The 17973-nt window shown below is 32.0% G+C and overlaps 1 protein-coding gene and 1 long non-coding RNA gene across 5 annotated transcripts; both read left to right on the forward strand.

Moving 5' to 3' along the window:
• The first annotated feature begins 597 nt into the window (after positions 1-597).
• On the forward strand, positions 598-1160 carry LOC114259067 (uncharacterized). The gene is made up of 3 exons (XR_014340768.1): positions 598-690; positions 810-919; positions 1020-1160. It is a non-coding gene; the product is annotated as an uncharacterized LOC114259067 (long non-coding RNA).
• Positions 1161-11457: 10297 nt separating this feature from the next.
• Positions 11458-17694, forward strand: LOC114259068 (arogenate dehydratase/prephenate dehydratase 1, chloroplastic). 4 transcript variants are annotated; one of them, XM_082888242.1, is made up of 12 exons: positions 11539-12227; positions 13278-13345; positions 13428-13520; positions 13609-13809; positions 14563-14643; positions 14738-14833; positions 15146-15223; positions 15308-15397; positions 15475-15542; positions 16502-16583; positions 16871-16916; positions 17121-17694. In XM_082888242.1, the coding sequence occupies exons 1-12, from the start codon at positions 11942-11944 to the stop codon at positions 17219-17221; spliced, it is 1290 nt and encodes a 429-aa protein (XP_082744368.1). In that variant the 5' UTR covers positions 11539-11941; the 3' UTR covers positions 17222-17694. The 4 variants fall into 4 exon arrangements, with proteins under 4 accessions (XP_028054866.2, XP_082744370.1, XP_082744368.1 ...); XM_082888243.1 differs by having other exon boundaries at positions 11602-12227; positions 13278-13327; XM_028199065.2 differs by lacking the exon at positions 16871-16916 and having other exon boundaries at positions 11458-12227.
• The last annotated feature ends 279 nt before the right edge of the window (positions 17695-17973 follow it).

Here is a 17973-nt window from a genome sequence, read left to right on the forward strand (position 1 = left end):
GCCCCACAAGTGGTGCCAATTGACGCCAAAAGTTGAGAACTTTATGACAAGTATTTTATTTGATGAGTTTCTGGTTTTAGTTCTGTTAGTAAACATACACTATATTACACATTTCCGGTTGGGGTCCATATTAATCATTGGCAACATAAATTAATCATTGGCAAATTAAGTGATTATACCCCTAGTTTTAGTTTTTTCAGTAAACATATGTTAATTTCCAAGCACCGTGTAGCTCAAATACACTGGCTTTTCCATCTAAGCTCATTCAAGTTCTATTAAAATATTTTTTTACATTTTCGGTTCACTGCTAGTGGTTTAGTATTTGACTCTATGCCAACGGTCTATTCTCTTTTCAATGTTGAAAAAGAGGCTCTTTGCAATGCTGATGGGAGAATTTTGCAATGATATGGTTTCTCATATAATTGGAATCATTTTTAGTAACTATTTGAAGGGGCATTTGAGATGCATTCATAGCCTAGGTGTCACGTACTATTATTGAAAACTAGTTGACTTTGTTTCGACTTAACTGCTGCCTTCTATTTGGAACTGCAAACTATGACATCATTTATATGCTCATTTTCTTTGGTTGGGTTTGTATAAGAAGTGGTGATAATGCGCTGGGCATGTGCAAAGATAATAGCTTCTTTAGCAATTCCTGATATCACTCTTCTTGAAATTTTACTTGATAAGGTGTTATCTTTTGTAGTTGTTTAGTTTAGCTTGGAAGTGGTGATTTTGTTCATTCTATGCCATCTAATTGTGAAGTATGATAGTAATTTTTTTTTGTTTTTGTTGTTGTTTTTGTCCAGTTAAAAATATACAGAAGTATATCTTATGCAGCAGTTGCTGCTCATGCAGATAAGAGTGGCAGATGTAAATTGGCTGCTATGCTTGTTGAACATGAACCACGTTCTTCCAAGTAGGTTATTTCTTCTTTCTTTTCCACAATTTCATTATTTTTTCTTTCTTTCAATCCTTTGTTGGAGAAATGTTTCTAAAGAACTAAATGATGGCTTTAGTCATTTTGTAAGAGATTTTGATCATTGTCTCAAGTTCCTCTACTACTAAGCATTGGGGAGGAGGATACAGCTCTAACAAAGGCAACTGAAAGTTGTGATACCGACCTTTTCTATCTTGTCCTATTTAATATCTGGCAGAAGGTATCACTTGTGATATACACTTATTTTAAGTAATTTGTATGCCTTAATATACTTCTATAGATGAATCCATTAATATTTGTGGAGTGCAAACAAATGTCACTTTCTTGGGTTATGATTTATTTGTCTTTTCCACATACATTTGTTAAACACAGAGGCCACCGTTGGAGTTATTTGGAATGATATAGGCCTGAACACTGGCACGTAATTTATTTGTAAGTTATGCACGGTGGGTACACTCTATTTGACTCTTTTGAGGGTTGTTTCTTTAATCTGGGGACCTTATTATGTAAACCTGTTATTATTTCTTTATTTGTGCAGATACTATAAGCATGATTTTCTGACAGGCTTTTTTCTTTCGTCTGGGCAGCTTCAAGTAGGTTGACTCGACTTATGTGGGTTAAATTCTTATTCCTGCATTTTTATTTTTATTTTAATGGACATCATATATTGGCTGCAATATGCTATGTCATTTGACCAAGTTATTTGGTGGTTGGGCCACTTATCTCCAGACATGGTGTATGCTACCAGATGCTATATTTGTTTTCCAATTTTTTTCAATTGAAAATAAGAAACTGACATACAGGTCATGATTCATGACTTTGGGAAATGATGTGAGCTTTGTTGAATTGCTAAGAGGATAACCATTGAGCAAAGAAAGAAATTTCAACATAATCTTGTTATAGGTGATGATTGGATAATAAATTTTGTTGATTTTAATATTTAAGAAGTAGGCAATGTAAAATAAAGTGGGACCTATTTATGATTTTGTAGTAGTGTCTATGTATATGTCATATCTATATGGTAATCTAAACATTTTATACTAGTCATAATCAAAGTTGTTATTCCTTTTCTATTGATGCAGGAGAGGAGATGAAGAGTTAGTGTGATGAGAAAATGTCTGATTTTATCTTTTGTAAAATAATAACAGTCTTTACAAAAATAGTAAGTTTATTCATATGCTTCTAGCGGTTTCTGAATAAATTTATGTTTTTATTTTTCAGGTCAAAAATTTCCAAGAGAGATGCAAAATATGGTCAAATAATTCAAGAACTTAGTTTTTTCAAGTTTTTTCATTTTTTAATATATGTAATCACAGTTAAAAACTTTTATTAATTCCTTTGTATATACTTTTGAACATTTAACTTTCATTTATGAAATATATGACGTTATTCCATTCAACATGTGATTGTGATTCAAAATATAGTATAGTGTGTATTGCATTTGAAAGTGTACAAAAGTGTGATCTTATCTCATTATTAATCATAAGTTTTATTAGATATTAATCACATTTAAAATCTGTGATTTAAAGGTTTATTATCACATGTCTTATTAATTATTAATCACACTTAAAAGGTATGATGGAATCATTTTTAATCATACCTAAAAAATGTGATATAAATGTTATTAATCACACTTAAAAGGTGTGATGAAATCATTTTTAATCACATCTTAAATGTTATTAATCATACTTAAAAGGTGTGATGGAATTATTTTTAATCACACTTAAAAGGTGTGATCTAAATGTTATTAATCACACTTAAAAGGTGTGATGGAATCATTTTTAATCGCCTTAAATGTTATTAATCACACTTAAAATGTGTGATGGAATCATTTTTAATCACACCTAAAAAGTGTGATTTAAATGTTATTAATTACACTTAAAAAAAGTGTGCTGGAATCATTTTTTAATGACACTTAAAAGGTGTGATTAAAATGATCCTTTTTAATCACACTCTCAAAGATCACACTTTAATAAAACTTAAAAAGTGTGATTAAATAGCATCCATCACACAAAAAAAATGTAATCTATTCATGATTTTGTAATAGTGAGAATAAATTATAATTCTAAATAATTTACTAGAAAGTACTAAAAAATTAAGCGTACTAAATAATTTTTTAAGCATAAAATAGAATCATCCTCGTAAGAGGTACTGATTGGGCCTATACTTTTATCATAGAATGATTCAAGCTTATGTACTCCACAAGCCCATCTGAGTAGATCAATGCATGGAGTGATGGATTACAAACCCATATTGTCCATGATCCAAAAACAAGTCCACAATCTTTTGATCTTCATGCTATAGGGCGGGTTTAAATGTCATTTTAGATTAATGAGAAACAAATAGAAAATGTATACAAAATGATATGTGACAGAATTATGAGCTTTATCACTTTAACAAATATTCATCAAAATGCTTCTTAATATCAAAATGTTATTGACATGCAATTTTGTCAATAATTCTTTAAAAATTCTAAAAGAAAAACAATTTTCTTTTTTATTTATCCACTCCTTTCATGGGGCCTAAGAACACTTGCCACATGCATGCATTCATCAACCCAACACACTTTGAATTTTTAGTAAAACAACCTACTTTTTAAAAAAAGTACAAAAAATTTATGAAAACTATTTTTGCACAATGATGAGTGTGAATTTTTTCTCATTGCTTTAAGTATTTTTTTTAAAAAAAAAAAGAAAAAGAAAAAAAAAAAGTGGATACAAAGCCCCATTTGTAAGTTTCACAACTTATCATATTTTTTAGCCTAAGATATTCTAAATGCAATAACGATGGTCTTGTTTTGTACAACTTAATGAGTCACTAATAGGTTTTTTTTTTTTTTTTTTTGGTCAAAGTATTTAATGTAATTTTTGCCCACAACTTATTAAAAAAAATGGTTTAAAGAAAATTAAAAGAAAAAAGTTATCTAGAAATTGCAAGAAATATGCTTTTAGCTACTACTTTATCTTATTATTTAATATTCACAAGGGGAATTAATTTCTTATGTTGACAATTGCTACAAGTTTTCCTATAATATATATATATATATATATATATATTTGCTTCTTGTCACACATGGTTTGGGTTTGGGACCATGGCATCAAGTGCTGCTACAAATCCAAATTCTAATTCCAAGTAAATGGAGACAAAAAAGAAAGAGGTAAAGTTGTGTTTTTTCAAAGAAAACCAATGACTGTAAGTTTGATTATATTTGTTTTCCTAATAATTAGTTAATAATGAGTTTTTCATATATATAGTCATGTTATTTTGTGAGATATTAGTTACAAATCATATATTATTTGGTTGCAGGTCATCGTGTGATATGCAGTCAACACATTATTAAATTATAATTACAATTGTGATTCATTCACATAATTTTTTTTGTCTGCTGAACAAGACTATTACCGATAAGAGTCTCATTCGAGGGATTCGAGAATGAAAAATTGTGTGAATGGATTATTAATCTTAAACTTATTACTTTTAGTCGTGTTTTCAAAATAATATTAGTTATGACACTATTAAGATGACTTTTTATTACGATGGCATTGTAGTGACTTTGGTTACAATCAAGATTGTCAATGATTATGTCTAAATTGACAAATGTAAATAAGTCAAGTCTATTTTTTAGATCCAACAATTAAAAGTAAAGCGCATATGATATTTTTTTTTTTTTTTTTTTCAAGTGTGTATACTAGAATTTTTCATATGTACTTATCATTTCTTTTTACAAAATTGTTTTGGATTAGTAGTATAGTATATGCAAATAAGAGGATGTCAAATGGGTTTTCAGATAATCTAGAATAATTGCTAACTGTTGTTAGAGCGAAAGAGAGAGCTAGTTAGCTAGTTAGTAGTGGTTGGTGAAGAGCCCCACAATTCCTTGATTATTATCATTTAAAACCCCTCATTCACCTTTCAAGAATGAGTAAATATTTAATATAAAAAATTAAGTTATACATTTATCACTTTTTATCATTTAATATATATTTTAACATACAAATTTACAGAGCTAACCAGTTGTAAATATTATTCAATGATTTAAAAGTCTACCTAAGAGGGAGGCTTTCATTACAAATAGCTTAAACCCATGAACAAAGCTATTCTAACTCGAAAGTTGGTTGGAGTGTGATTTTCAACCACCAGTTGCGCACATTAAACAAAAACAATTTTTAAGGCAATTTGCCAGCTCATTGAAGAGAATCATCACAAATGACCAATAAAAGACTGCCACGTCGACGTTTCGTTATCACTGATTAAATGTGTTAGAGTGGTCACCATATAACATGGTCAATATTTATCATATGGATCAAGAGCGTTTAGAAAAAAAGAAAAAAGAAAAAATTGAGTTAACAGTGTGCTTTGTGGTATTAACATTTTAATTGTGTCAATTTATAATTTTTTTTAAAGCGTAATTTTTTGTTTAAAAAAAAATCTTAACACTAACGATCAATACTGACAGCCTTTACCCTGGGATGGGAACCACCACTTTGGAAGAAATTTAATATTTTAGGGACGAAATAGACATAACTAAAATGTTAAAAATCAAAATAACAAAAAATGCATATTTTTATGATTAAAATTACAAACAACATTCTTTCAATTGTATAATATCTCCTCATTTTTATTTCCCATTATATGTGTGTGTATATATATTTAGGGTCCAGCTTGTCTCAAGTTTAGATCAAGACTAGACTCGTCAGTTCGGCCCATGGGGTCTATTTTTTGGACCCGTTTTAATAATTCGAACCGTTGAATGTATAGAACTCGTCGAGTACTACATGCCTATAAAAAAACACGTTGATCGGATATCAATAGCTATGTGATCAAATCAGTTTTGTATAAAAAAAATAGACGGTGAAAAAATTAACGGTTGATAAAAAACTGTTTTGTTCACATAGCTATCGATATCCGATCAACGTGATTTTTTGCAAGCATATAGTACTCGATGAGTTTTACACATTGAACGGTTCGAATTATCAAAACGAGACCTATGATGAACCTTCACGGACCCAAAAATACGGTCCAATCCGATCTTAAACTGGATCAAAGCCACTGCTATATATTTATATGGCGTTTCATATATTTAATCTACAATCATTTTCGGTTTCGCTTTTGTTTTCCTATGGAAATAAATTTGACCAATTTAATGAACTTCAGTTCCATATACTAGCTATTATATATCACAACATCAACATCAATCTAATAAATACAAAAAAAAAAAAAAAAAAAAAAAAAGAAGAAGAAGAAGAAGAAGAAGAAGAAGAAAAAAGAAGCACAACACAACAATTGCTGAAAATAAGTTTACGATTTTTTTTTTTTTTTAAGTAACAGCCTAAAATGAACCCAAAAAAAGAAAAAAATTTGTTTTTATTTGTAAGGTGTGCTCTTCGGAACACCTTACTATGTATATGTTTTGCTATAAATATATGTGGGCAAAATCATCAAGAAAAAAAAAAAATTGATATAAAAAAGTGATTGATGATTCAATCATCAATACCTTCCCAAATTATTTAACAATTTGATTTCGAATCTCATATTCTTAAAAGAATGTTAACAAATTAAAAGTAAAAATAAAAAAAAAATAAAAAAATAGCTCGATAGAGAGTTATTATCAAAATCAAACATTTGAAAAACCATGACAAATAAATTTTATTACTTGTAATATTATCATATATATTTGTTTTCTAGTTAAACAAAGAAAGTATTAATAAAGTCTAACTAACACATTTATTTATTTAAACAAAGAAGGTATTAATAAGTCTAACTAATACATTTATTTATTTAAAGAAAGAAGGTGTTAATAAATCTAACTAATACATTTATTTATTGAAGTATGTTCATATATCATTTTTATTTAGTTAAGATGATTACCATAAATTCTTAACTTATTAAGCACTTCAAATAAATCACTGGCATACACTCCAAAAATGGAAATAAAACATTCAAATTAAATTCTTATTTTAATAAAAATTATGCTAAAATTAATATATCCTAAGATTTGAGAAAAATATAATTAGTTCTATGCTTTGACATAATTATATTGGTATTCCTTATAGTTTTAATTAACAATTAGGTCATTTTTCAATAATAATTCGTTAATTATATAAAAAAAATGAGGTTATCATTTCTTTTTATTTTTTTAATAGTAAAATGCATATTATCTTTATGAGTTTGGATTCTCTCAAGTTGGGATCTCAACTTGAGAGAGTATTTGCACTTGGTAAGCCCATTTTGGAATCAATTTTGATGATCCGAAAATTTAATTTTTTTAGACTCATTGAGTAAAATATTCATTTAAAAAATCAAGATAATTAGATATCAGTAACTATATATTTGAATCATATTTGTTTTTAAAAAAATGAACGACAAATATAATTTCAAAATAACCAACCATTTTTTGTAATATAAATTTGATTCAAACATATAACGACCAATGTCTGGTCATATTGATTTTTTACATGAATATTTTACTCAACGAGTCTTACAAAATAAATAGTTTGGATTATTGGAACGGTAATCTATGATGAACTCTACGAATCCCTCAAATAATATAAGAAAAGTCAAACCTTATCTTTATTTATTTATATGTCTTTCATTACCATCTGTATTAATTTCATAGTTGGTTTGAGAACCATGGAGATGGAGATGGAGATGATGAAGGAAAAAAAAGGACAAGAGAGAAGAAGAAGAAGAAGAAGTCATTGTGGGTCAATCACTAAATAGCAGAGAGAGATTGAAAGTTAGTGAATAAGAAAGCCAAATAGCAAAATAGAGAAGAAAATAGACACTATGGGGAAGAAAATAGAGTGTGAGTGAGAAGGTTGTCGGTCGGAGTGGGGTGGAGGTGGAGGGTTAAGGTTAGGGTTGGAAGGATAGAGATGGGTAAAAATGGAAATTGATATTAGGACAAAATTGAAATAAAAAAAATAAAGAAAATGTGGGGTCCAAAGAAAAAAGATAAGTGCTAATAACAACACTCAAAAGAAATCAGCCAGTGTTCTTCTCAATTGCTCTTATAAATGTGTTTACACCTCATTCTGTTTGGAGAATGATATAGGCCTCTTTTAAGAAGTGGGTTAAAAGTCACTTCCTAACTTTTAATCCATTTTAAATCACATCATCTCTCATATTTTTTACAAGTTTTTTTAAAAAAAAAAAAAAAAACTTTTAACCATCTTTCCAAAACAACTCATAATAATTGATTGAGAATACTTATGAAATCTGATACTAAACTAGAGGGTTTTATTTGTGACTTCTTAAACTGTTCGCATTGCTCTTTTTGGTTCAAGCAAATGTTACAACTTAGGCCTCGTTTGGAAACATGTTTTTTTAGGTGTCGTTTGGAAAGTAGGTTGGTTTTTTGGCTTTTTTGGCTATTTTAGCTTGGGCAAAAAAGCTTGGTTTGAGAAGAGCTTTTTAGCTTTTTGGCTTTTTTGGTTTTTTTTTATGAGAAAAGAGTGTAATGATTATGAATTTGATGTGATGTCTTGTTTATTGTGGCTAAAATAGCTTATTTTGTCTTTTGTGACTAAAATAGCCAAAAAAACCCATGAACCTTCTTTCCAAACGGATCTTAACTTTTTAACTTTTTGGCTAAAATATTATATAAAAAAAATTAGTATATTTCGGATGACTTTTTGACTTTTTACGAAATAATATGTAAAAAGTAGAGAGAAAAAGAAAATTTTGATTTTTTGGTATATGTTGTTGGCTTTTTGATTTTTTTAGTAACTTTTTAGATTTTTGACTAAAAAAGTCACTTGCCAAACGAGACCTTACTATGAATGTTCGGATCAACTGCCTAGCGTACGGAATACGGAATATATTCCAAAGCTTCAATGGGTTTTTGAGAAGTGGATTGGTAGTCACTTTCAAACTTTTAATTTATTTTAAGTTACAATGTCTTTCATATTTTTTATATATTATTTTCAAAAAAAAAATTAAAAAAATTAAAAAATCAGCTTTTAACCATCTTCTCAAAACAATCATATATTTTAGCTTAAATTAACAACACCGATTACTTTAACTTTATTAAAAGAAGGGTAAATTATAAATACATTTTTTTAAATTTAATTAAAATATGAATCATTTCTTGTAATTTTGAAAATTACATTCTACCTTTTGAGATTTCTAATTTCATAACAGATCGCCCTTTTATTAATAAATTATAAAGTCAATTAATAGTTTTTAATGATTTTACAAATATGCTTCAATTAATAATTTAGATAATTTTATTATTGTATAGGAGAGAAATTATGAATTTCATTTTTTCAGTTAATTCTGTTAAATAAAAATTCTGACAAAAGGATATTTGTAATTTTTTAAATTATAGGGATAATTTGTATTTTAAACAAATCTTAAGGTGTATATTTATAATTTACCCTTAAAAGAAAATGTAAGTATAATTATATCAAAAGTATAAAATTACTTATATATATTTTTTTTTAAAATTCAAAGGATGTGAGTGTAATTTTTGGTTAACTAGTATAACTTTTTAAGTCTGTCCTCCGTCAATTTCAGAATTAACTACTTAAAGTCAGTTATCAGAGTAGGACCAGAAACAAATCTCGAGTATGCGCATCGATTTTACAATGCACATATTATTTTAATTAGAGAGTACAGTGACCAAAATTCGACATCCAAATCTTGAATCATCCAACACTTAAAAGAGCAGTCCAAATATCATTACGCCAAATTTATATCAAAGTGTCACAAGCCTTGGTTGTGTGAGTGTAATTTACCTAAAAGCAATGGTGAAAAACATTTAGAGTAAATTACATTTATCTTCTCTGAGATTTTTGACAAATACAGAGACCTCCTCTGTAGTTTTAATAATTATAGAAATCTCTCCTACTTTATCTGACAATATCAAGATTCCCCCATTTTTTGACTTCCGTTTACACAACTAACGGAAGCGGCTGATGTCATCAAAGATAAATGCTAAAATGTCCATAATGCCCTCAAATATTTTGAACCCTTTTATATATACCAAATAGTAGACCTTGCAACACCTAATCCAATCTCCTTAAGTGTTATCTCTTCCCTTTGCTTTCTCTGACAAAAAAAAAAAAAAAACTCATAATTATCACTGCTGTAGAAGCAGCAACACAATACCCATAACATGGCCATTATTGTTATTAGCTTAACGACGCCACCAGTCAAACCCCAAGCTCTACTAGCTCTGCAACCCCTAAACCATCGCTACCATTACACAAACTCACCACTGAAACACCTCCCAATTAATAAAAGAAAAAAAAAAAAAAAACACCAATACTACAAAGCTCTACCAGCTTTGCAACTCTCAAAAACAAAAAAACTGAATAGGTGAAGATGTAAATATTCATACTCAACTGAAGCCTTAATCCACAATTACTCAGTTGAGAAGTTGGATAGCCATCATCAACACCACCTCCCCAAAAAAATCAGTGCAAAATCAAACCCAATAGAAATCAAAATCAAACAATAGCCATTATCAGCCAAAGAAAATAAGGTACTGGATTATAGTGCAACAATTGGGTCTCTTTGAATCCACCACCCCTTCTAGCCTCTCTCTTTCTTTCTCCCCATTTCTTTCTCTAGCCATTCGTCTTCCTTCTCTTCTCATCTTCTTTCTTTTCCTCTCATTCTTCTTCTCCCGATCGTGACCTAGATTGTAACCAACTGCCATAAACCCAAATTGCAACCATCACTGCCTACCATCTCTCTAAAAACTATAGATCTAGGGTTAGGATTTTAGAAGAAGAAGATGAGGAGGAGAAGAAAAGTAAGCGATGAATGGTAGAGGAGAGGGAGTGGAGGAAGACTTGTTGGTAGAGGGAGAAATAGAGGGAGGCGGTGGTGTGTCCTCGACGAAGACCTTTGTTTCGGCGTCGATGTTGGAGAAGAGGAGTAGCGGCGAAAGGGTTGTCGTCGTCGGAGAAGTTGATGTCGGTCTACCATAAGAGTCAGTTGTTACTGGAGAGGTCTTCGGGGAACCAGACGGACTCTCAAGCTTAGTTCCACTCGTCGCCGCCGCTTTTGCCGGTGGTGGATAGTGGCGAGGGAGGTCGTAGTAGTGGAGGAGAATAGTGGTGGTGATGGGATTGAAAAGGGAGTTAAGAATATAGATATTAAAACAAGATATACACAGAAGTAACCCAGAAGATGTAACTTGAAACAGTATTTGCACATAAAGCATACAAGAACAGAGAGAGAACAAAACAAAAAAAAAACATTTTGTATACTGTAGGGTTAACAAAACTGACAAGATCAAAGGATATTTTCGTCTTTTTGCCCTCAAATAAAAGAATAATATAGTCATTTTGTATAGGAAAGTAACGTCGTTTGTGTAAAATTGACGGATTGGAAAAATCTTAATATTGTCAGATAAAGTAAGAGAAATTTCTGTAATTATTAAAACTATAAGAGAAATCTCTGTATTTGTCAGAAATCTTGAGAGAGGTAAATGTAATTTACCCAAACATTTAATATGAAATCTAACATTTAATGAAATCTTGGAATTTTGTGGCCAACAGTCCTGATTTGGTCAGTGTCAACTTTTATTCAAAACGAAGGGCTCTGATTTTATTTTTACAAAAAAGTGGATCCCACAATCCATCACTCTCCCTCTCTTTCTCACCTTCTTCCTTTTCTCTCTCTGTAGCTGAAAATCTTGATGCAGATAGCCTACCATTAATTGCATTACTCTCTCTCTCTCTCTCAAATCTTGATATATATATATGTATAGCTTTTCACTCACTCTCTCTCATCTCATCTCTCTCCCTCTCTCTCTCTCCCTCTCCGCTATTACGAAACCGCACACAAACCTCTCTCTCTCTCTCTGTAGAAGTTGTGAAAACGTGTTGCCAACATTCTGCTCACCTACCTCTCAATGTCTGTCTCTCTCTCTTCCAAAATTTTTAAATTCTGACTCTCCATTTTCGGCTCAGTCTCTCCAAAACGAACTCTCATGAGTTTTGCTCTTTGTAGCTCACCACATTGGGTTTTTTCAGATTGGTACAAATCATGGCTTTGAAGGCCGTACCAATCTGGGTTTGTGTCAATCACACAAGAACTCAATTGGGTTTTACAGATTTGGGGTCGAGGCGTTCTGGGTCTGATTCGAATTTGAGGTTTGGGGTCGATAAGTCTCGGGAATGGGAGTGTTGTGGAATGGTGTTGTCTCAGAGGGCAATAACACCTGTTGAAGATGAGAAGCCATTAGCACCTAGATTTGATTCACCTGGTGGGGCTGATCAGACACAGATCACTGAATCTAGAGGGTTTCATAGAGATTTGAACTCTCTTCCAAGTGAGTTCAATCAGATTTCTTGAACATGACATTAATGAATTCTTGTGTGTTTTGTTTATGATTGTAATTCATAGATTGTAGGATTGATCTGGGTAATTGAAAATTTTGGTGCTCATAAAATTTGAATTTTATAATAGATGAGTGATAAATTGGACCTAAGTTTGGATACCAAATCATTATTAGATACAGGGCTATGGAGAGAATGGTTGATTCTTTCCTGTGTTAGGTTTTGTTGCATTTGTGATGACTGAGGTGTTCCATTAAGAGCTCATTTCCATTTGGTTGTGAGTATTAGGGTTTAGGGTATAATGAAGGCTTGTTTTAGGGTTTTGGGATACCTAATTATACTTCTTTGTTTGTGCAGTGCCAACATGCTGACATTCATGGGCATGCATATGAGACATTCTTAGTTTAGAAAGTATGAACTTGTCGTTTTCCGCGTGTGTATAGGTAATGTGGGTATTATAAATGGACAATTTAATGCTGTATCGACAATTTGAATCCAAAGGTTGTCATTTTAAGATGTTATTTATAGGAAAAATGTTATATGTCACCGAATTTTCGTCATCATTTTGTCTCATTCCCTACGCGGATACCACCGTGGCATGTGCACTTGGTTCTCTTGACCAATGAGATCGCACAAAAGAAGATACATGGGGTCGATGTCGTTTCCCACCTAGTCGACTCGTTCAACCCATTTTTGGTGTTCTTATTGGTTTGAGAGCACCACATCAACATGTTAGATGGTAACTTACTCTAATGAGGGCAAATAGTATTAGTATCTTCTCATGTACCTGGTGATATAAATCAGTGAAAAAAAACATGTCACATATAGCAATCCTCTATTTATAATCAATAATAATTCCCTCTATATGAGTTAAATTTACTCTTCTACTTTTGTTTTTAAACTGTATCGTCATTGCCTAACTTGATTACCTAGCATCTTTCCATAATATTGCAACTAATATTATGATAAACTTTTGAATAAGATCATGGCCATTTTGTTTGTTTACAATTTCATGGTTTCAATATAAATGCATAAAATCGCAGGACCCTTATCTGCAACTGATCTTTCTTCTTCTACAAGTGATTGTTCCAAGGTGAGAGTTGCTTATCAGGTACGAAACTTGTACTTTGTTCTTCTGCTACATAGTTTCAGCCTTTTAGTTCTATTTATATTGGTTTGGTTATTGGATGTAGGGGATACCAGGTGCATATAGTGAGACTGCCGCACTTAAGGCATACCCCAACTGTGAGACTGTCCCATGTGACCAGTTTGAGGCTGCATTTAAGGTTCATTTAATTAGTAATAGTAATTTTAAAAAAAAAAAAAAATTTACCCTTTGTTCTTACCTTTATAGTATCAATTTTCTTGTCGCAGGCAGTTGAATTGTGGTTAGTGGACAAAGCAGTACTCCCCATTGAGAATTCTGTAGGTGGAAGCATCCACCGTAATTATGATCTACTCCTTCGTCATAGACTCCATATAGTAAGGGAGGTGCAGATGGTTGTTAACCACTGTCTTTTGGGGTTGCATGGAGTGAGAAAGGAGGAGCTAAAATGCGTTTTGAGCCACCCTCAGGTTTGATCCTTTTTTACTTGTACATACACATTGATATATATGAGTTTCAGAATTTTGATTTTGTGTTATTTAGAAGTTAGTTATGTGCCACGTCATCTGTTCTATATGGAAAGACCTGGGTGCTCATCAATATTTTTCCAGTTGCTGCAATGTTAGGAAACTCCATTGATGACCGTAACTTTAGAATATGTCCAAATCATGCAATGAACTACTTATCGAGTATTTTATTGTAAGAAAAGGAAAGTTGTATAGATAAGACCAATAGAAGCTATAACCTACTATCACAAGCTATAACTTAGGGCTGGGGGACTGTTCCTATTCCATATTGAGGATTGTGGTGTTCGTTAACATAGCTCAATCAAGCAAATTGAAGTTTCACATAAGCTCATCAATGATAGATCATTTCATTTACTTGACCTTTGAATTGTCACAAAGCACAAACCATTTACGCTAAGGTCATTATGAAACTTCCATTTTTTCCGTTTTTCCTTTTCTTTTTTTTTTCCCAAGGAAACATAGTGCCTCAGTTTCGCTCCTATCTTAAGAAAGAAGAAGGAAACAAAAAATAAATCTACTGTTGCTTGCAGGCACTTGCTCAATGTGAGATGACACTACACAACTTAGTTATGAAACTTCCATTTTTTCAGTTTTTCCGTTTCTTTTTTTTTTTCCCAAGGAAACATAGTGCCTCAGTTTTGCTCCTATCTTAAGAAAGAAGAAGGAAACAAAAAATAAATCTACTGTTGCTTGCAGGCACTTGCTCAATGTGAGATGACACTACACAACTTAGGTGTTGTGAAAGTTAATGCCGATGATACAGCTGGTGCTGCTCAGGTATGTGTGCAGCTTTTTTGTAGCCATTAACTGTTATGTATGATGCTTAATTATGTTGGATGGCATTGTTCTAAATATTCAATGTTATGAACAGATTGTTGCAACTGATGGCATTAGAGATACCGGAGCAGTTGCAAGTGCTCGAGCTGCAGAAATTTATGGGCTCGACATTCTTGCAGAAAGAATACAGGTTAGGCTGTTAACCAATCTTTGTACTATGATTTATGTAGAGGATGGATCTCAGTTTTCCCCAAAGTTGGTTGCTTGGTAGATAACTTGCTAATTAATGGTAACAATCGATCGCATTACACAAGTATGTGACCAGTGGCTAATATGAAGAGAAAGGGAAAAACACCCCACCCTAGTTAGGCTTCTCTTTGAGGCTCATCTCATGTTTGAAATATTATGTTTATTGTTTGATTATTTTCTTGACAAATATTAGTTGTTAGAACTCATGGCTATTGTTATTTGATTTGGTTTGATGTTCCATTGCATTGACCAGGATGATTGTGATAATATTACCCGTTTTTTGATACTTGCAAGAGAACCTATAATCCCAGGAACGGATAGACCTTATAAGGTATGATTGTTTTTGGTACATGGGCAAGCCACAACTGTGTTTTTTTTAAGCTGATTAAAAAGGAAATTGTTGTTTTCTTAACAGACGAGCATTGTCTTCACTCTAGAAGAAGGCCCCGGGGTACTTTTCAAAGCTTTGGCTGTGTTTGCTTTGAGGGGCATTAATTTGACAAAGGTAACTTAAAGTTCGCTCTGATACTATTTTTTGTGAAAAGGTTTGTTCATTGCCTTGTCTTTCAAATGCAAGTTCAGATTGAGAGCCGGCCACAGAAAAAGCATCCGCTAAGGGTTGTTGATGATTCCAACAAAGGCAGTGCAAGGTGAGTATAATTCTCCTTTAAAACAGATTTTGCAACATTGGAGTTTCATGGACACTTGTACAAACATTCATGTATTTGATTGGTTGCAAAAATGATGAATGCAATGTGATAGATTGTTGGTTTAATTAAAATTTATGGAATGTTAAACTATGAAGAACCGAAGAAGAAACAATTGATTAGTGATTGCTTGCTATAAGGAAAAATGTAAAACCAGTCATGGCATCGTTGTTAATATTATGGGATTAGAATCTTACAAATTTTCCAAAACGTCCAACTTGCAGTTTGAAACCTAACCAAAAATCTGATCGAAAGTCCCAAGAAGGACAAAGAAGGCCACATCTTTTTAGGGTAAATGCTATAAGAAGCAAAACAGATCAATTGCAGAATGTTTCGTAGTGGCGTAAAATTGTTTCCTTTGTTGCTAAAAGAATGTTAGGAAAATGAAGGATGAATTTTGAATTTAAATCTTTTCATTGTTTGGGGACCTGAGAAAGTATAAACCCTTCAAACCCTAGTGAGACTTTACTTGTATTTAACTTGGTTAATTATTTATTGGAAGCCAAATATGCTGTCATATGATTTTCATAAAATATTTAATGTTTTGATAAGAGAATCATATATACGATGCTTTGGAGGCCTGCCAACCCTCTCAGAAAAATATTTGTATAAATAGAAGGTAAGCTAGATGCTTGGTGTTGATAGTTTCATTTCCTTTTATGAATAGAAATTTTACAAAAAATTCTATAGAATCTAATGTGGCCGATTTCAATCCAATCACTTTAAACTAAAAAAAATCATCAGGTTGGTTTGTAAAGTCTGAATTGCCAATGGCATATTGTTTCAGATTGGAGTTCTATATATAAAAGTTCCGTCTGTTCAGAGTTTTTCATTAACTTAGAATTTGTGTTTACAAAGTCTATACTATGAAATTTGTACAAATAACTTGTTTCAAATGACAGGTATTTTGATTACCTCTTTTACATCGACTTTGAAGCTTCTATGGCAGAACCCCGTGCTCAATATGCTCTGGGACATCTACAGGTCAGGCCTTACTGGTTTTTGCTTCGTAATTACCAAATTTCTCATGTCCTTAATTTTATATTTGCCGTCTTTCCACTATAGGCAATATCATTTTGTGTAGAATTATGGCCCTGTTTGGTGCATCTTATGGGTTTGCTTATAGGCATTTTTTTTTTTTTTGGAAATCTATGCAAAAGTGTTTGGTGCAACATTTGCTTACAGTTTATACGACAGAAATAAGCTTAAAAAATTTAATTATTGGGAAGCAGGGTGAATAAATGCTTTTAGCTTTTACTTCTGATTTTCAGCTTTTAACTTGCAAGAAGCTGCACCAAACAGTACCTATGTCCCTGGGTAACTTGTTTTTTTCATTTTTTTTCCTTCACCTACTTGCTCGGCTATCTTCTAGGTTTGAGATTTTGATAATTTATGTGCAAGCTAGCTTACTTCTTGGATTCCTTCCCCATTATAGTTGTCACCTTTTCATAATTTACATGCATATAAGGATTTCTATTCCCTGCTTGAATCATTTGAGGGTTTGCTATTGTTTTTCTGCAGGAATTTGCAAGATTCCTTCGGGTCCTTGGTTGCTTTCCCATGGATACAGCTCTGTAGAAAAAAAAGGCTTCCTCAAAATGAGTCATCAACGTATAATTTGATTTGCCAAGCAGCATGAAGTTGGAGACGTGTCATTCTGCTACTCTGTACATACATTTGATCCTGTTGGCGTGTTCAAGTGGTGGAAGATAATTTCCGTATATCCAGCAAAGTAGCCTCTCAAATAGAATGTACTTTCATCCATCAAGTTCTTTTCAAAAAATAAATTTTTTTTTTTTTTGGCCCACATTCTTTTCACCTTCCTTCTAATGGAGGGTGTCTTGGCATGTTATGATCATCTCTTGAATTGCTATACTCTGAAAATAGCTACATTCACAAGGGTGTTGAACCCTAGAAGACAACATATCAATGAGAGTTCTCTAATTAATAATGAACAGTTCTTTTTTTCTTTTTGTGACTCGGTGACTTAACTGCACCAAGATTGTAAACTTGTTTATTTTACATCTTCTTCAAACATATAATGTGTAATTATGAAAACATGACAGATAAATTTGTTTTATTGAGTTTCGTTCAATCATCCGTGCCACATCAATTCCCAGTTTGCTTAGGCAATTTGTGTACTGTTGTACCCTGCACAATCCCTTTCTACTTTAGAATTTGAACTTCTGGGCCCTAAAGAACAGAATGGCTGCTCCGAAAACTTGGGAGCCTTTCCTCAAGTTCGGGAAGTGGACTGTGTAGGTTTTTCACAGGTCTAGCCAGGAAGGAGAAAGTGACACCATAGAGAGTAGAACATTTGGGTTTTAGACTAAATTTTTTCTTCTTTCCCTCTTTTCTTTTCTTTTCTCTTCTT

The sequence above is a fragment of the Camellia sinensis genome, chromosome 9, assembly GCF_055761805.1.
Source record: "Camellia sinensis isolate YWXY chromosome 9, ASM5576180v1, whole genome shotgun sequence".
Lineage (NCBI taxonomy): Eukaryota > Viridiplantae > Streptophyta > Magnoliopsida > Ericales > Theaceae > Camellia > Camellia sinensis.